This window comes from Lycorma delicatula, chromosome 4 (genome assembly GCF_047948215.1).
Source record: "Lycorma delicatula isolate Av1 chromosome 4, ASM4794821v1, whole genome shotgun sequence".
Classification (NCBI taxonomy): domain Eukaryota; kingdom Metazoa; phylum Arthropoda; class Insecta; order Hemiptera; family Fulgoridae; genus Lycorma; species Lycorma delicatula.
The window spans coordinates 150,605,233-150,626,937 of record NC_134458.1 but is presented as its reverse complement, the minus strand read 5'-3'; the positions used below and the strand labels follow the sequence as shown (position 1 = coordinate 150,626,937).

Genomic DNA, 21,705 nt, shown 5'->3' with positions numbered 1-21,705 from the left:
AAGTTAAGATACATAAGGCTTGACCTACTCTATTAAAAATTTAAGCATCTAATGCAAGCAAGTGAATCAACAAAGTCCACTTTAAACAACTTACAACTGTCGAATAATTTTTCTACATCTTGATTTAAAAAAAAAAAAAAAGACTTGTTAACAGCAAAACTAACTGAAAAAGTAATATAATCATTTCATACTTCTGAATTTATGCATCCTAAAATCATTATGATTTTATTGTAATTAGTAAATTATTTTATTTTTTTTATAAAAAATTATTGGCTGGTAGGCCATTATTCAGTCATTTAATGCAGGTATCTGAACAAAAGGCAAACAAAAAGGTATCTGCAGGTAAAGGTATCTAAAGCTAAAAAGGTCAAAGCAAACTGATATTCATAATCTACAAGCTATTAAACATGTCATTAGCTGTTAGCGTTTTACCCTAAAAAGTTATTGTATTATTTACTAACCATTGAATGTACTGATCACCATTAATATAACTTTCCAGTAAATACTAAAATATAATTAAAAAAAAAAATTATTAATTTACTAATGTAGTTTTTTTTGTTTGTTACATGCCTCATGTTTATATATAAAATAATGGAATTATAACTTTATATAATGTATTGTAACCAACTTGTCAAATTTCTTATAAAAAATTTAGAAATATATTAAGTACTGCCGTATTTTTTGCCTTTTTCGAAAAGTATATTTCTTATTCGTTCTGTAATGATTTACCTACATATTTTATTAGCTTTAAATGTAAAGAGTAATTCTTTGATTAACACATTTGCATAAGTGATGGGAAAGTTAATTCACTAATTCATATCTAGTGAATTATGCCCTTGAATAGAATTTAAAATCATCAGTGATGTTACTAATCCTGTAATAATCATAAATGTTTAGCAACATCAGATAATAATTCATATTTTAATTAATTGAATTTAATGTTTAATTTACGAGAGTATGTTTGTCTTTTTCAAGATTTTAATATCAGATTTTTAATAAAATTCCAATTATAGGGCAACAATCAGGTAAGGAGATGAGATGTAATTTATTTGTGTATGTAGTTATTGCCTCATAACAATAATGAGTGGTTTAAAAAATTAAAGATCTATGTGAATCACAACCAATATTATAAGATAGGAAAAACATTTTGGAACTGTTATATAATTTTTTCATCTGCCATAAAAAGAGAAGAATTTTTTGTTGCAAGTCAGTGTACTAAGTAAACTGAAATGCAAGAAAAGTTCAGTTTCACAAGTTACATATCATTCTGTTCACCCCAGGGACATTGAATATCATGGTTATATACTGAACATCATTACTCTCAGAGAAAGAACGTCTGAACAGTACCTCTTGTACCTCAGGTACTTAACTTATATTGTAGCTATGAGAAATACTGGGAAAGTAATGTTAAGCAACAAAAAATGTGTATGTGTTGAGAAATGATGTAATTTACTTTTGTAAGAAGATTAGCAAGGCCACTTTACTCAAGATGCATTTCAGTCATTAGGTTTACTGAGCAACCATGGACAGGAAAAGCATCTCGAGTAGATCCATTGGCAAGCCCTCCTATCAGATACCAAAGATGCATTGGCTCATCAGGTTCCAGCATCTTCAACAAGGAGAACCTAGCCAGGGTCATGGATAACCCAAGATGTTTGATCCACACAATTAATAATGGGAAAGGTGGGATCAAGGATAAAGAAAAGGGCTGGGTGGTGATAAAGCACAATCTATTCCTCAGGGATGATAGAAAGGAATCAATTACACCTATAAATTCTGTAATTTGTTTTATAATCATGCATTAATTCTCCAGCAACTAGAACAAATGAGTAAAATTACTGTTAGTAATTTTGGTCTTTTATCTTTTTGATTGTCTTTAACAACTATTCTTAATCCACAATCCAGCAGTGTACTCTTCCACATAGCTCTATTAATATCTATCAAGGATGCTGCATCTTCTGCATTTATATATCATTTTAAAACTATAATACATTATAAAATAGTTTTTTTTCATACTGGTAATACCCTAAAAAGTGTGAGAAACATTTATATTCTCTTGTTTTCAGTTTATCACCCAACAACATACCATACTACCATATTTTTTGCCTTTCTCAAAAAGCATATTTCTTATTAGTTAAGTAATGATTTTCCTACATATTTTATTAACTTTAAATGTAAAGAGTAATTCTTTGATTAACATATTTGAATCAAGTGATGGGAAAGTAAATTCACTAATATTCATATCTACTGAATTCTGCCCTTGAATAGAATTTAAAATCATCAATGATGTTACTAATCCTGTAATAATTATAAATGTTTAGCAACATCAGATAATAATTCATTTTTTTATTAATTGAATTTATTGTTTTTTTTTTTTTGTGAGAGTATATATTTATGCTATATTAGATGATAAGATTCATTATTACAAATGAACTTCTTTATTTATAAAAATAGATGTTTATATAATAGAAAATTTATATGTATGATAGTACATTTATTTATATGATGAAAAGAAAAAAAAATTATAAAATTTATAGGATAGTAAACTGCATCTTACAATTTTCAGAAAGTAGTGTCCTAAAAATGGATGGGTATGGAGTAAAGGGATATAATGCCAGTGGTGAAGCCAAAACATTATATCCACAGATTTAATGAACTAGTGGAGAAGTAAATTTAAATTACTTTGTACAATTTCATTACATTGTATTTGTAATTATTAGTGGTAAATGATAATATTTGATGCTTCTTAAAGTTTATTGAGTAATTAAAAAAACTAAAATTAAATCAAATCCTGGTATACACATAAAAGTTAGTATTTTATTTATTCTTATAAAGAATTATGTAAGAAGCACTGAAATCATATATAATAAAACTGGCATCAAATTTAATTGGTGGTACTGTTAAACAATAAAACAACTCTTGCTTTCATATGGAGAATGAGGATTTTTAATGGTGGTAAGACTATACAAAAGTAGCTGTGACAGTATTATCAGTATTGTTTCAAAAGTCATGGAACTGAATGGATACCAACAATCACTGACCTGTAAAACTATAATTTGGAAGATTGAATAACTAGAAACAGAAAAGTAAAAAAAATGCAAAATAAAAACAACAATATATAAAACAATAATCACTAAAAATTTGATAATTTGGCATAACTGCTGTTTTCGTGAATATAAAATTATCAGCTCTTCAATAGTGATATATACATGTAATTTATAAAATTCTTTTGTTTCTGTTAAATAATGTAATAATAAGTATAAAATCACACAAAATTATATTAATAATTGCTGTAAAATATGTTGTAATTAATGGGTGATAAAGTATGCTTTAAACATTTTTTTTCTATTAGATACTGGCTAACTTATTGTTTTATTTGATAAATGCATAAGTTAACTTATTATGTTTTTAATGTTTACCAGGTAAATTATGAACATAGAATACATTATGGTGGATAAGGTAAGATTAAATAAAAACAATGAAAAAGAAAACATTGACCCACATATTTGTATCCTTTAGTTTGAATTATCCTTCATTCTACTAATATATTAATTTATTTTTAAATTGATAAAATTAGTGTAAAATAACTGTCTATTGTTTTTTGTTCTCAATCCCAATTTACATGATTTATAAAAAATAACCTTATTTGGATTTCAACCTGTAGCCTGAAAAATACGTTCAGATATTCTCTTTTTATTTTTTGAATAAGTATTTATAATTTTTCTTATTTTTGCATTTATTTATATCAAACAATGTTAAATTATACATTTAATGTTCTAAATAATTAGGACTGACTTAAGTATAACTGACTTAAAATGTTGAAGTTAGGAAACAGACTTAAATTCTTATAAACTCTGTATGAATATTATATACATTTACATTTTTTTTTGTAATTTTAAGTTTTAGTTTGACAATCCAACAAGAAATGTAATTGAAAAATTCTTGGGTTGCCTAAAAATAGACATACCATCTTGCATCTGGCTCTCTTCATCTTTATACATATAATGTCTTAAGTTCTTTTAAGTTGCCTCAGTTATGCCAGCAATTTGTTCTGAATTACTTTCATGGCATCAAAAAAAATTATCCTTTGGGTTTAATGTCATACATGAGAGAAAGGGCACAGTCACAAGATGCTAATTTAACAAATTAGGGATTGAGTTGTTGACATGTTATCCACCATGGGTTTCTCAGACGTAATAGATTATTCAAGAGGTAGGATATGAAGGCATTACAACTCTGTGGTCAATGTTTTTTCAGATATTCTTCAAAAAATCACTTTAATGTAGACTGTTTGGCTAATAACAGTCATACACAGGGATCTATCCCAACACTTTTGTGTAGAAGACCTATTACGTTTAAAAAGTATCTGTCATGTTTTTTTTTTGACAATCAAACACATATGATTTTTTTAAATAGATTTGTTTATATTGTTAATCACTGCCTCATAGTTCTGATGTATAATCAAATGCTTTCATAGATTATCATCTGTTGGTAATAACAGAAAGTTCTGAATAATACACATAGCTCAGGGTAGTATGGAAAATTCAGCAAGTATCTGATCTACAAAATTCAGGAAGTGTAATGATATGCAGTTTACAAAAATAAAAAAATAGTGTACCTATTTTTAAAAACAGTTTAACTTTGATAGAAAATGATCAGTGTTCTGATAGAGTGATAACAAAGCAAAATGTTGGTAATGAAAAAAAATTAGATTTAATTAAGAATGATCATCAGTTTACCATGTAATAAATTTTTAATGATAATTGAAGATACAGCACAAAAAATTTTTATAGATGATTTTTTTATGTACAGAATGAATATAAAATTTGACATACTCCTGTCTATTCCTAACATACCATCCAGAACTTTTTAAGCAACCAGGCCAATTTTCCTGGTTTTCCAAGCACTTTAATCTTCAGATATACCTACCTTTTCTGATTTATTTTCAAACTGAGATTTGTTGTGAGGATCATGATTTGAAAACTGAAAAGGTGTATGAAATATTCAATAATCATAGAATACTTACTTTGAAAACAGACTTGCAGAAATGCTTTCTAAAATGAGAAAAAAACACTAGGTTAAGAGTTCATTCATATCTTTGAAGAAGATAATAATATCTAAAATCAAATGAGATATTTTTGTTTAAAGACAAAATACGTTTTGAACAGATTTCATATCTCATCAAAATTTCCATCAATTCATCAAATTTCTTTGACACTATATGTTTGTGTTGGGTGTGTAGTAAGTAATTCTGTGCACTTATTATCATGAATCAATATTTGGCCACCTTGAAGTATATTCAATTTGAAGTATTATAATCAGCCTTAAGTATGATTTCCAAAAGACTGATGAAAAATTTCTTACATCTCAGATAATTAAACATTTTTATATTAATATATTTGCAAATTTCTTCTGAAAACTATTGTGGGATTATATAATAGTTGTCGCATGTAGTGATAAATGTGCTTGTAAAATGTAGTCCTACGATTGCATCATAGTTTCACAGAGTCTTATTGGCTCATAAGGCATGCAGCTAATATTCCCAGAACCTGAGTAATCAGTAATATATAACTACTTTTCAAAAAGCCCAAGTTATCACTAAATCCAAGAAATTATCAAAAGCATCTCATTTAAAAATTTCAAGATTTGCATAATAAGATTAAATTCAATAAAACTCTAAAAAGTAAGTATAATGAATGAATGTAGTAATTTAAACTTACCTCGTATAGAAACTCCAATAGAATAAAGTTTAGTAAACTCTTTATATTTTTCAGTAAAATTTATTAAAAATTCAGTCATCTCATCATAATCATGATATTTGTCAAAAGAGAGATGACTAGTAAATGTTGATGATTGTTCTTGTTGAATATTCCCTTTTATAAAATAAATAATAATTAAGAATAATACTGATAAATTGAACACTGGTATACTCTGAGCCATTTTACAATAATTGATGTGCTGATCTTACTCAATATTTGTAATTATACTTACATTTTACTATCATTAGTTGTTCTCCTAAAAACAAGAAAAAACACGAAATTAACTATTTTATTATAAATAAATCTCATGATATAAAGTATATCTGGATTACTTGATAAAATAGAAATAGTTTATTAAAGTAATATTTCAATATTTATTTTCATTAAATTGACAAATGTCGTGAATGTTATTTATTTGTATTTGTTTTATCTTTTTTTTAGATTAAATAATTTTATAAAGTTTATAAGGATTATAAACTTAATATATAATTTCAAGAAAAAATTTAGAAAACAATTAAAAAACTAACTTTTCACTGATTTAAAACACCCGACAATTAAAGAATTTTATTTTCTTCAAATTCTTTTTTGAGTAGTTTTGGTTTTTAATCTATTAAATCCTTGATTGTTTAGTTTATTACTTGCCTAGCTATAGCTCTATTGCTGATGCAGCAGGATAGCTATAAAGGGTAATTACAGCAATCGGCCAACATTTTGGGAATCAGAGTTTTTGCAAATGTTGTCATTTCAAGTACTCCCTTAGTAAAAAAAAAAAACAAAAAGTACTCCCTTAGTAAAAAAAAAAACAAAAAAGTTATAGAAATTTCCAGAAGATATACGTATATACATAATGGCCAGTATTTTGTCTAATGTCTTCAGACTGGCTCAACAAAAATTCTTTGAAAATGGCTTCAAAAATTACTATTGGTGATGGGAGCATTGATGGCATTAGATTTAGGACAAAATAAAAAAAGGGAAGGGGTAGTTTTTGCCATTTTTAATTTTTCACCTTTTGTATAGCGGTCATAAAAAAATTCACTTTAGTATGATGAAATTATTTAAGTTATTTAAAATTCTGAAGTTTTAAGTCGATCGGATTTAGAAATGGGGGGATATTCAACACTATTTCTAAACAGCTTTTCTTCATATCTGGAGAACCTGTTAACCAATAAAGTTAAAATTTAGCAAAAATATTTCAGGAAAATGATAATAATGACATCAAAACGTTATTAAATCATGATCAAAGTTATAATTTACGAGTATTACTGTATAACTACAATAATTTAAAATAAATGCATAACTTGTCTAGTAGCAAAACAAGAAACAAATCTATTGCTTTACCACTGGTTAGACTCAAAGTGAGCAAAAAAGGCACTTGTAAATGCTACAAAAAAACGTTTAATAGTTTACCATACAACCTGAAATCATTAAATAAAATTAAAAATATACTTAGATCTAAACTGCAAAGGTGGCTATCAATAAGTAAATTGAATAATTTAAGAAAATACTTCTTTTATATTTGTAACAAATTATATAAGAAGTATTTTTATTAGGTTAATTTAGAGTTAATGGACTTCTGATAAGTTCTGAAGTATGTATAATTTTTTTAGCGTAAGATCTTTGTTTTGTTTTTTGGTTTTTTATTTTTAATTCTACATCCAGGCTCATGTATAGGTTTTATAAACCTCCTATGAGTTCCAGTACTGGAACTATGTATGTGTAATAGAAGATATTTATAAGTGTGTACTAGAATATTGTAATAATACATGGTAAATAAATAAATAAATAGTGTGGCTGCACTTATCTCAGCATCAGCCTGATTTTTTTACTCATTGGATAAGGGAGCATCATAGTACCCATGTGTTTCTTTTTTTTTTAGTAAACTATAATTACACCAAAAAATAAATCTTTAAGTCCAATAAATCAAGGGGGTTGAATGGGACTCTTTTTAAATATAAATCTTTTTAAACTTTAATTTTCAAAATTAAAATTATAATTCAATTTAGAGCTAATGTAAATGATATGAAAACTTTGGTATTAATGTAGAAGGCAATCTACTGATATAGTTAGTTAGCTAGTTATTAGATGACGCCACTGAAACACTACACTGAAATGAGAAAATAAATAAATAAAATTATAAATATAATCTAACCAAACTTAACCTACGCTCGGCTAGTCAAGGTTAGCGAGCAAAATGAGCTTATGTTAAGTTTGGTTAGATTATATTTACAATTTTATTTATTAATTTTCTTATTTCAATATAAAGTTTCAGTGGCACTATCTAAGAACTAACTAACTAACTACAGCAGTAGATCCCCTACTACATTAATACTGAAACTTTTTTAAAGAAAGGGGCTCCCATGGAGCTTGACTTAATAATTAAAAAAATTGTTGAATTTTTATAATTTCTTATATTCTATCTGTTTTTAAAGTGGCTAATAAAAATGTTGCGCGAGATAGACTCTCCTGCCAAGCAGTGGGTAAAGTTTGACAAAATCTTTTACTATAAATTTTGGTTATTTTTTTTTTTACTGATTAATCTCTAACATCATCATTTGATCAAGGGAATCATCTGGGACCAAAATTTTTTATTAAGAATTTTGATTTTTTTCTTAATTATATTTTTAACACTGCTTAATTTTTAAGATAAAAAATTTGATCTTGGAGTTCAAATCGAACCCAAATGTTTTTACAGAGCATTTTTATCTTTTTTGCAACTGTACTATAAATATTGCATAATAAAATCATTATTACTCAAAAACCCTTCGGTGTATTTGAAATAAACATCCGTTAAGTGCAATGTTGGAAATGTTATCCAATCCTCTGCTGGTTTTTTTTCATTTAAAATACTGATAGGATATCAACAAAAAACTGCCTGTATGACAATAGCTATTCACAAGAACAAACACATATTAGAAACATGTCTCTTGACATGACATGACAAAAATAAGAGAAGTCAGAAAAAATATAAACAGAATGTAACTAACCATTAGCTTAATCTCTCTAGAGTGGAGGGACTGTACAATACTTTTTCAGTTACTAATTAATTTAAGTTCAAATGTATTTCTTTGTGATAATACATTGAATATCAGAATAACAGCAGGCTGTAAGTCACTGCAATTCAAAACTAATCATTATTCACTTCTAAAATAAAATGTTACAATTGAACCATAAGAAGATATTTCTCTACAAAATCAAAAAAAAACTAAAAATTCTTGTGATTGTGTCTTTGCGCAGATCTCTGAGCACAGGGGTCTGCGCAGCCTTGTAGAACTAATGCTTTATTTACTGATTTTTTTTTTTTACACAAAATATTAATATACTAATTGTTTCTCATGATGTAAGTGTCATAAAAAGTAGAATAATAATTTAAATATATCTCTATTTTATATAACTTCTTTCACTGGGAATCTTTATTAAGAACAAAAATTCACTTTATACTATTCATTTAAATAGATATCTTGGACTATTAAAAATATCCCTAGTTCTACGATATGTTCCTTCTTGTTTATTCCCTTTAGTGTAAAAAAACACACATATTGCTTTAGTTCTAAGCCAGATTATCTTTAGTCCATATTACATTTTGCTTTATAGTTCAGTCGTTATTTAACTATAATTCAATAAAAATAATTGTGTAATACGATTATTAACTATAATACAGTAAATATATTATGGATATATCACATTTAACATTTTTACAATAAATAAAACATACATTCATAATCCTCCGAACCCCTTGGAAACATAAAAAACTTTTAATAAGCATTATATATCATCCAGTTAATGTTATGACACTTTTAAATGACTCTAAAGTTGTGAAGAAAATTACTGATAGAGAAAATATGAAAAGGATAGGTTTTTACTTCAAATTTTGATCCTATGTCAATACTACTTTGATAACTAAACACCAACAAAATGTGTTTCAATGTTATATTCGCATCAGTTTTATTCTCCAGTTAACATTTATTGCATAAATGGAATTGATTTACCAAAAAGTTAATGATATGAAAGATCTGGGAATTGTATTTATTAAAAACTAAAATTTCACAAGCATGTTGACCATGTAGTTAGTTAATAAATTAAGTTGATTATTAACATTTCATTTGAGGATTTCCTTGGTGTTAAACGATGAGGAAATGCTGCTGTATTTATAAAGATACTTTTGGGGGTTTGCTTTGGTTGTGATTTAATAATTTGGAATCCATACAATATTACAAACATTAATATCTTTCTTGTAGAAGAAACTTATGAGAACTTTTTTTATGTTAAAAGTATAAAATCTGTGCCCCTTTGATTTTCCTTCAACGGAACTTATAAACGTCTTTTGTGCTGGAAGCTATGTTAATAAGGAGGTAGTTCATTTTTAGTTATGCTTTTATATAACGTTCAGAATTGCAAGGTTAATTCACTTTATTTTCTCAGTAATTTAAATTATGTTCCTGCAGTATTTAGATGTGTAAACTTAAATTTCTTTATGAATAATTTAAGCACAATTGATCATTATTTCTGCTCATGAAACATGCTTTCAAGGTTATTCAACACAGGTATAGTGAGAGTCCCGATCCCTTTAATTCATTGTATAAATAGTTTAAAACTGCTACATTTCTAAGAAATAAAAAGTAATTTTTTTTTGTTTTGGTTTTTATTTCTCATATTATTTTGTTATTTAATTAATATACATAACAAATTTCTTAATTTTTATTTTTGAAAAATAAAAGCAAACAAAATTATGGGCTGTAACTGTTTGCAACACGAAGTATGATTCATGCAGACCAACTTTTAATAAATTAAAAAATCTGATATTTCCATGGGTTTATATTTATAAATGAGCAATGTTTGCTATATACATATATATTATATAGCATATACTATATTAATATATATATACACACATACATACATGTATGTAAACTTGTTCCAAACCAGACAACAAAACTATTTTTATATTAACATAGTATAAATTTTATCCTATATAATTGGGTTTTATTATACTTTAGTTTCATTGTACTGTTATTAAATTGTTTAATAATCTAAAAGATCTTTTTATAAACTTATTTAAAATGAAATTAAAAGTCTCTTTTTACAGAGATAATATTACTATCTTGATGATTTTTTGAATCATTGCTAAAGTCAAATTAACCAGAATTTTTTGCATACTTCATTTGACATGTTTTTAAACATGTACACAGATATTTAGCAATTAAGCCTTTAAAATGATTGTTTAAGGTATATTAATTTTATTTTTTATTATCTTTGCTTAGCTGCATCACTTTTATTTCAGAAAATAAATAATTTTATCTATTACAGTGGATAATAACCAATTCTCTTTTTTGTTAATGAATTCGTGCCAGTAATGCTGCTCTAATGGATAGTTACCTTCCAGTCAAATGATGGAACCATTTTGCTATCCATGGTAGTAAACCTGATTTATGTAATGATTGAAATAAAATATTTATTTATTAGGACCCCAATAATAGAGTTAGATATTACTGTACTATAGATTATTCTCTTATTATTTTTCTATTAACTGGAAACATCAGTAGTTTAATAATAATTAATATTAATCTACACCTATTTAATTAAATTATAATAATTTTAATAACTTCACAAATTTTAAAATAAATTTTACTTCCTCATTACATGGTTGTGAACCACCCAGAATTTCTGCCATTAAAAAGAGTACAATTTCTTCTATTATTTTGTCCTTTTACTGAAATGTTAATAAAGAATGCTTCAAATTGTCTAATAAAAATATCTAACTGTACTGAAAAAAATATTGTTAGACATAATCTTTCTTGTTTAGTGTTTAATGTTTAGAAATAATGTTGTTTATCAAAAGGAAAGGAACTGACTTTACTCCATAAATTGGTAGAAGACAACTTCAGTGCTACATAAACATTTTGTAACAGTTGATGATAACCCTGAATACTATTCAAAAGCAGCCTTTGGACTAGTTTGACCCAATTCTACATTACTTTCAGTGTTAATATTTAAACATTGACTTAATTACTATACATCTATGTTCTCAGCTGTTATAAAAATTTCAATACTTAAACTTTTTTAACTTTTACACATTCGTTTATTAAAAATTAACTAATTCTGGATGCCTAAGTGAACTGTAGACATAGTTCATCTCTTTACAAGATTCTGTCACAAACTTTTCTCCTCTCCTCTTTCTTCTAACATTTTTTTATTGCTTGTTTTAGCAAATCACCTAAATTTCAAAATATTAATATAACAGCATATTTCAAAGAACTTTATTCTTTTCCCTTTTGCTTTTCTTAATTGTAAAGGGCTGGCTACATTCCACATAAATATTTTTTAGAAAATCTTTCATATTCCTAGATTTATATTAAATATACTAGCAAACTTTTATCCACTTAAAATTTTTCTTGTTTGTACCAGTCTGCTTTTGATCCCTACATTACTTTATCCATCCATTGCAAATTTATTCTCTACGTAACAAATTCTATAACTTCTGATAAATTATGTTTATCTATTTTAATATTTAATTTCTTATTATTCTCCTTTCTGTCACCTTTGTTTTACTAATTTTTATTTTATACATTCAAACTGACTTACTATCTCATTAAGAAAGCATATTTTCCAGAATTTCTTCAAACTCATTTTTTATTTCTGCTAAGAAAACAATAACAAGTCTCAATATTTCTATTTTTCCTGCTCAGACAGTTACTCGACTCTCAAATTTATCTTTTAATTCCACTATTTTTTTAAAATACAAATTGAAAAACAATGGGGAAGGTTACATCCTTATTTTATTATTTTTATCCTTCTTAAGTGAGCCTTCTAATGGACCTACCTTCTGTCTATACTCTAATAACTACAAAATAATATTATTTATTTAATATAATAATAAACAAAACCTATAAGTGATTTCTCTTACTCCAGGCAATATAGAGTGTGACAGTGATATAAACAGTTCTAGTAAATCAAAATTATTTTGCATGAATTCTTTCTTAAAAGAAATATTTAATTAGGTTAAAAAAGAGTTCTACAATTTTTTCAGATGTACAAAACTGTCACCAAAAAAAGCAACATTTAATGATGAATTCTAACAATTCAGATATCTCTGTTTACTTGTTTCCTGTTTGGAAAAAGAGGCCTATCAGAAATAATAACATAACAAGAAAAGATAAAATATATAAATGGAATTATGGAACATATAGTTTAAATGATAAAATATGTATATGTTTTGTGCAAGGTCTACGAATGAACATGAAAAAAATAATATAATTTAAAATTAATCTTTGCTTCATTAGGCTTCCTGTCATGAAGTTAAAAAAAAAAAACAAAAACATTAATTTTATAATAATAGATTGCATATAAGAAAAAATTATCAACAATAATTGTAATACTTGTGTTGTACTGAAGTCAGTGATAATAGTATAACAAATACAGCAAACCACCTTGATGGGATAAGTAGAGTGTTTGCCTGCTACAGTGAATTTAGGACTAAATTTTCCAGCAACTGTTTGGAAAATTCTTAAGTCAATGTAAATATGAATTAGCAGCTAATGACTTTACTAGCTGATACAACTTAAAGAAAACAAATGAGGCAGTAATAATACTAGTTAATTAACAAAAATAAATAAATTCATTCACAAATGTTTTTATTACATCTATTTACTTAAAATAATAAATGTTTCCTAAAAATTATCTCTGTCTTTCAACAATGTTGACTAGTTTTGAGTATTTTGGCTAAAGTTGACATCTTATCATGTATATTTGAAAACAACAGAAAACAAACAGTTTTTCTTTGATATTTACATTACTTAGATTGATTAGCCTGTAAAAATGTAGTTAAACATTAAAAAAAAAAGGTGAAAAAAATTGTATTTTGAAAAATGTAAAAAGTGACTCGGTTACTTTAAAAGTACAATTCCTGTGTACTTTTAAAGCAAATTATCATTTTTTGTATCGTTCTCTGGTAATTCATCTTTAAACAAAAATTTTCCATAGATTTTTCTCTTCAATATTTTTAGAACTGCTTAAGTTTAAATTTTATTCACCTTTTTAATTTGTAATGGTTTTCAATAATAATTGTTAACAGTAATGCTAATCATTCATGACAAATAATCTAAGATGTGGTGTCTCTGAATTTGCTTCAATCTTCCACCCAATGAGATACTTTATAGTTACTATATTTGTTCATGAAGTAATAAACAACAATAGCTGAATTTGCGGTATAAAAAATTTTCATTAAATTACACAAGAAAAATCTCTTTAAAAATAAACACTCCCATTAAATACGTAATAAATACATATATAAATCTTGATTATTATCATAAGCTTATTTATTCACTTCACATTTACTTGGATGGATCAAGGAATACAATGGTAATTGATGAGAGTAGCATCATAGAATAAACGATTATAAAATAAAAAATAGATATGATTAAAGTCCAAATTAATTATTTAAAATATAAACACATGAAGTAATGTTAAGGTAAATACATAAAGATCAGGAAAAAAACTACAAATTATTTCATCATTTATAAATTTGAATGAAACTTATTAGAGCACTTATTTATGCCGAATGGGTTGCAGAAAAATCCGGATTTTATTAAAATATTTTTTGATAAGTACTGTTTAAAAATTCTTAGACAGAATAATATTGTTCTAAAAAAGAAAATCTGCTCTAGAGCTATGCTGCTAGAAGAAAAGTATGGTAATCAGCAGTGGCGGATCATAGCTAAAATTAGTGGGGATGCTGCTCCAGAAAATTTTTTCTGGGCCTTTTCAAGGCCATGGTTAAAGTTTTCTGTAAAATAAAAGAACCGAAAAAAAGTATCAAATAGAATAGCTGGAAGCAGGATTTTTTAATCTAATTCTACACTTTATCACATTCAAGAATGTGGTACACGGTTTTTAAGTACATTGTGCTTAAAAAACCGTATTCAGTTTAACTGAATAACTAACAAAATGCCAATACAGTTAATACTTTTTAGTATCATTAGATAATAACAATAAAATGTCTGCTTAAAAACACTATAGTCCAATGGTGTTTAATTTAGATTTCTATGTACAGGAAACAAATACATAATTAGTTTTTACTAATTACCTCTCTTTTGCCCTTCCAGTGTGTTTTTGGACAGATTTGGCAATCAAAGAGCCTTTGCTTTCCGCCATCTTCTGATTACTACTGAAAAAACAACTAAACCGCTTTCAAATTCCTTGCACCGACAAACTAGAAAAGGAAACAAACAAGTAACGTTCCATACACATGTGGAGTAAAAAAAACTACCTTCCATCAGCACGCCAAGGTTGGCACTGCAGAAGCGACAGTGCTCTCCCTCCCTCACAGCATCGCATGCAGCTTCCTATGTGCGCATACGCACAACAAACACCACGTTGATGGAACTGTGAAGCGCAGAGTTCCATACAAAAATTTTTGTATCTTTTTCATAAACTGAGGGATGACTTCTGACATTAAGCTTAATGATTATATTTTGTACAAGTATAAAGAAAGAATTAAAGAAAAAAGGACTCGTTATATTAAATGTTATCGATATCAACTGGAAATAAGGAGTGCTGCAGTTCCACAGTTTCTATACGCAAGGTAATCAGTCAAAAATGGGGTATGGGTTTTTTCTCATTTCTCGGTATTTTATGACCCAGGAACCCCAAAAAAAAGTGTGGATTAATGCTAGTGAGTATTTGTGTTTTTGTTATGGCGTATTTGAATAACCTTTTACTGAATAAACCTATTTTAATGGAATTTGGTACAGACACGTGTATATAGAGCAATTTGTTGGTAAAATTTTTAGGTTAATATCTCCAGGGGGAAGAACATTTTTTGGGGTCAATCTTTTCAAAATTTTGCAAATATAACCCCAGTTTATATTATGTTCAGTACATGCATGCATGATTATCTTACCATTTTTAAAAAAATTGCCCCAAAATTCTCCTCTTCCCCAAAAATCGAAACAATCTATTTGTTTATTTATTGCATATCTTTTAACAGAATTATTTTATGTTCCTTAGACATAGAGTTAGTATAAGTGACATCCAAAAAAAAAATAATAATAATTTGGGAGCAATAATGGGGGTGGGAGAGTTGATCAGAGTTTAAAAATATGAATTTTTGGATTTTAACTTAGTTTATTTTCATGTACAATTATTTTTCTATTATATAAGAATAAATAATAACCAATGTCAGGAAAGTGTTACAACTTTGTTGTCAGTTTTTTTATTTACAGTAAATGACTATTCATTTTTTTAAAGTTAGCTCATTTAAACATATAAACACAGGAATAATTTAGCATTTTTAATTCTCTAAATATTGGTTTACATGTTTCATACTAATGAAAGACAAACAGTGATCTGACAGCCCATTTGAAAACTCGTTTCTTGAAAACTCCTCTTCCAAAGAAGTGATATTCATAAAATTTAAGGTGCCTATAAGAATTTTTCCTACGGTTGATAAAAATAATTAATATATAAAGTGTTAAAAAAGTACTATTTCATTCTTACAGTAGTTACCGTGCTCGAACTTTGCATGTGAATACGTATATATTGGCGTGTACGGCATTACGAACGCCCGCATCGCGAGTTAAACTTAGCGCGACATTTTTATTCTTCCACAGTTCGTTTCTATCTTTCCCAACTATTATCTTCATTATATTACATCTATCTCTCTCATTATCTAACATCTGCTTTTATACATATGACAATGAACAAACATTTAAAGGAAAGTTAAATGTCTATATATATATATATCAATAAATTTCATTTGTTTGATTTTGTTTATGCATCTTTAATAATTGTGCCGAGGTTATCCCTCCCACTTCCATTTATTGTCACAATTTCAATATAAAAAATTAATAAAACGGTCAGAATTTTTGTAATACAATTTTTTTTTTTACTCTGCTGTATTTAAATAACCAGGAATTATGTATAAAAAACCGATCGCAAAAGCTATTATTTTACGTGAAAGACTCGAATATCAATTTATAAAAAATTTAAAGATAACTAACTAAAAAACTATTAATATGATTTTGATAGTTTTAATATTTTGATTTTTATATGGAATACAATATTTTTAACATTGAAGCCAATTTATAAAAATTATGGAAAAAGAAATAGATTTTTTAGCTTAAAAGAATATCATTAGCAACAATATTTGTACTTGATGTACAGAAAACACAGAGTAATTTTTTTGAAAGTAATGAAGTTCAATATGCAACAGTACCTCGGGTGAACAGAATGAAGGTGTCTCTCGGACTGAATATCACCTGCATTTTAATGTGGATTCTGATATGTTAAACCATACCTTTCTTTCAGCAAAAAAGATTAATGGTAACCACATCGATTTCCTGTATTAGGTGCTTGTTATTTTTGAAGATGGCTGAATTTTTTTATGAAGGTAACTTGTGACTCATATCAGGCCGTCTACAACTATTATAGTTTTGTTATTTAAATTATGTACAGCATTTTAGTTCTTAATAAATTTCACATTGATCAAACTTAAGTTATCCTTAATGCAGAATCTCAATAAAAACCTACAATAAAATAGCTAGAAATCGGCCTAAAAAGTTGCTACATAAACAGGTACACACAAAACAGACTTTTAAGTATCCAACGAAAAGTTTTGTATCAACCTAAACAGTACAGAGTGCCCGGGGAAGGTGTTAGATGAACTTAAGAGACTAATTCAAGATATTAAAATAATAAAAACTGTTCATATGGACAAATCTTTTTTTATTTTAAAGCTATCCACCATTCTGTCAGTGGATTGAGTTATTTAATGAAATTTCTAATTTAATCTAATTAGTTGTTAGGTATCATAGTCTAATGACACCCACCAACATCTTGTTCAAAATAAATACGTTTGAAAATTTAATATAACGACCACGTATATTTTTAAAATAATTTACAGCCTCGTAAATAGTAATTTTTTTTTTGAACATGTTCTATTAGATAAAATGTTATGCCTTTTATTGTAGACAAAATAACATCCCCTCATTTGTTCAAATCGGTTGACAAACAGTTAAGATATTTTATTTATTTTCCTAATCTGTACGTTTCAATCTGTTGCAAACTAGTAAACAACAAGCAAACCCCAACCCCGGCAACACAATGAGATGAGGATGATGTGTATGACATGTAAATGAGTCTTGTTCATACTCAGGCCGACAATTCCTTGAAATGTGTGGTTAATTGATCTCCGACCATCAAGTATACCGTTATACACTCTCTAGTATTCAAATCCGTTCGGAAGCAACTAATTTTTACTAGGATTTAAATCTCAGAACCTTCAAATTAAAAAATCAGCTGTTAAACAACTGGTTTGTGATGACGATTTAACAACTAGACAACCCCGGTGGGCTAAATATATGACAAATTGTTAAAATTATGTAGTCTGACAATTATGTACCTGTTTTCATTTTCTAATAATAGAAATTATTAGTAATTATTTTAAATTCAATTAGTGAAAAAAATTAATTTTTTATAATATTAACTCCAACCTTTTAATTTCTAATTTTTTTTACAAAAAAAAAGAAAAAATTAATAGAAGATAAATCCCATATAACCTTCTTTTCTTTTAAAAAATAAAAAAAAATTGAAATTTCAAATAGCTTTGCTTAAAGTAATGGCGAAAGAATCATAAAAAGATAAAATTTCATTTCTTCTTTTTGTAGTAAACATTTTTCTTGTTTATTTAATTGGAGGTCTCTATTTCTGGAAATGGAAGAGTTTAGGAAGGTCTAAAAGAATGGCCATGAGTGATAATAAATTTTAATATTCAGAATGGTTAATTAATTCTTTATTCAATTTTAAAATGTATTTGAGATACAGTTGTTTTTTTCCCCTCGGGTAAGTCTTCAAAAGCACCGGGTTGGTCTTATGGTGAAGACGTCAGCCCAAATCAGCTGATTTCAAAGTCTAGAGTTCTAACGTTCAAATCCTACTAAAAGCATTAACTACAAATTTGAATACTAGACCGTGGAGGATATCCTTTTCTTCCAGAAGAAAATGAAAAAAATATTTATTTTTGCTCAATAACAATTATAATTACAATCGGCTAAGAAAAAAGATATGACAAAAATAAAATTTATAATCAATGGTTAGAACTGTGAAGAAGAAATAATTCTAGGACAAAACTTCGTTCGGAGTAATAACACCTACTGCAGTCCAAAAAGAAGGAATTAAAAGTAGGATTCATAGAATGGAAACAACTTACCGACTATCGGCTGATGTTTACAATTTCTTAAGCTATAAAGCTAAACTACGACACTAAAAAACAGTAATTTGCCAAGAAGCCTTATATGAAGTCAGTTTTTAGAAAAATTTAATCTCAGAAATTTCTTAAAAGAAGAAAAAAATCTTAAGGAAGATTTTTGGACCTAAAAGAACAGAGAAAGGTGGTTATAAGCTAAAATTTAACAAAAAAATTAACCAAGAAATAAAAGATTTAGAAACGGAAATGCAGAAAAGAAGAGTGAGGTTTTTAGTAATATTTATATATTATAATAAACTGGCAAAAAGATTATTCAACTTTTACAAAGACAGAAAAACAAAAATAGGGTGGCACCGGGAAGTAAACCAAGTTCTAAAAAAAATAAATAAAAATTGAAAAAATAATAATAGATAAAGTTTCGAAAAACAATTGAGAATTTCAAACTAGATGAAAAGGAAATCCAAAGAACAGCTCCAGAAAATTTATAGAAGAGCAAAAACAAGCACTCTCGGAAAGAATGAAAAAGTACTGGAAAAAAACGGAAAGAAGAGGAAAAGAAGAAAGAAGAAAATGGAACGAGATTTAAAAAGGTCTAATCCAAAGAAGAAGAAAAAGTAATGTTTTCTCAGTCTGGGCATAATATTGGATTATGGTCGATTTCTTTGGCCACTTTATTTATGATGAGCCAAATGCATTTTTGTTCTAACTAGAAAAAGGCGGCTGTGTTTTCCGTTTTTTACGGCCCAATTTTTTCCTTTTTTATCCCCATAATACAAATATAATTTTAGATAAATTGTTCGTAGATTGTAAAAGAAGTGTAAATCGTTTGAACGAATGAATCGTTCGTGCGTTGCGCGCAGCCACCCGACGCACCACCACTGCGTTTGCGCCAAAATAGTAGCTAAAATAAAAATGTAAGCATATACAACAAACAAACAAACCCACGCATCATCCTTTTTTATGGAGAGTGATTTCAATCTGACTTATAGTTTGCCTTACGTATTTTATTACCCTGAAAAATCAATTTATTTAAATCGCTTAATAATGGACGAGTTTAATTTTATATTTAGCGTTTTTGAAGACAAATGAATTTTTTATAGAAACCTTTAATAACGTTAAATTTATGATTTTTTTAGAGCTATATGGAGGACGATGTTTTTGTTGAATTTTTACCGATGCTTTTTTTAAATGACAATGCCAATGAAGTATGATAAAAACTGAACGTGACACAAATCATGCTAACAGAAGTTTTGTGAAATTTCGGTAAAATCTCAAAATAATTTTAAAAAGAAAACAATTATTTTTCAACTTTTTCGTGTTGAAGTCCAAAATATTTTGACATTTAGGTTGTGTTATAATACGGCATTTATGAGCCATTTTAATAATAAAACATTCGTTATTAACTGTTATTTTACTGAGTCTTTAATTTAACATAAAATGTATAGTAATTGATTATTTTTGTATCACTGTTAATTATTACAAATTAAATTAATAAAAATTATCAATTGTAAAAACAACATGCTCGTTTATAGTAAAAACAATGTAAACCGCAAATTAGGAAGTCAAATTACAATAACAGAGCACCCTTAAAATAAGCCTACATTGTTACGTAAGGAAAAACAAACGAATTAACCACATCCTGGTTTTGTTTATAAATAAAAACTGATAGAGTTGATATATTTTTATTTTTTGATAATTTAAAATCGAAACTGTTAACTTTCTATATAAACTTAACAATAGACGCAGTTTAAATTAAATAAATACGTTCAGTAAATAAAGATTCCTCCACTCCACATTTGTTATCTATGTCATTTTCCTGTTTTTCAATCAAATACTGGACAATCCTTATCATTTACCGCTAGGTCCCCTTTTATACAAGTGATTTGTGCCGCGCATTTCACCAACCACAACTGCCATCCATTCCTTATATCAATCAGAATGAGCGAATTTATTTATGCATTTAACAGCTGGCAGAATTACGGTCGTGTCCTAGAGAATGTACAAGCCACAAAAACAGCTCGATATACATAGAATCTCATCAGTCTATTTATCCTGACGCGCTGTTTGAGTTACTTTTGGGCTAAAGGTTACTTTTGTAACTTAAAAATTCTCTATATATGAATCCAGTTTTTTGTAGAATATCACGGCTACTGTTCATGTTAGTAGATTTGTGATTCGCATCTATATGCTACTACAGAATGCTTTTATGTAATTCTTGTACTTATATTTTTTTTAAGCTACCTCTTCTTTGTCAAATGTAAATTCTTAACAAGTAAGTAGAGCTTCGCTCTAATACTTAGGGGGAAAATTAAGCAAATGTTAATGTATGTAAGTAAAGAGCAGTGTAAAAGAAAAGAAAAGATTATTCTACTCTAAGTAAAATTTTGAGAAACAAGCCCTATGAAAACCATATATTCCTACCTGCTTGAAAAATTGTAGACTGTATTCAGAAAACATCGTACAAAATTTCATAAAGATCGATTATCCAAGGAAAACGATAAAATTAGGCTCATTATCCCCCACTCCTAAATGAAATTCAGGAAATTCCTGAATGAAATTACCCGTATACTTAAATAAAGTGACATACTGATAACGGAATCATCTAATCAGTTCAAGAGTGTATCTTTGAGTGCGTAAACAAAAAAGAAGGTTTTTTTACCCTTTCTTTTTACGAGAAGGGAGTTTGAATAATATCAAAATCATCAGAATGTACCTCAGCTAAGTAAGGGGCATTAAATTATATGAAAA

General features: G+C 27.3%; 1 protein-coding gene across 7 annotated transcripts in view; it reads right to left on the bottom strand.

Moving 5' to 3' along the window:
- LOC142323955 (carboxypeptidase D-like) overlaps positions 1-21,705 on the bottom strand; it is a 103,488-nt gene that overhangs the window by 30,761 nt on the left and 51,022 nt on the right. For 6 of the 7 annotated variants that reach the window (XM_075364371.1, XM_075364364.1, XM_075364368.1 and 3 more), the window contains exon 2: positions 5,721-6,015. In XM_075364371.1, coding sequence (XP_075220486.1) covers positions 5,721-5,940 — 220 coding nt within the window. In that variant the 5' untranslated portion in view covers positions 5,941-6,015. Of the gene's footprint in view, positions 1-5,720; positions 6,016-14,838; positions 14,951-21,705 lie in introns of those variants that run through there. The other variant, XM_075364366.1, reaches the window with a different exon arrangement.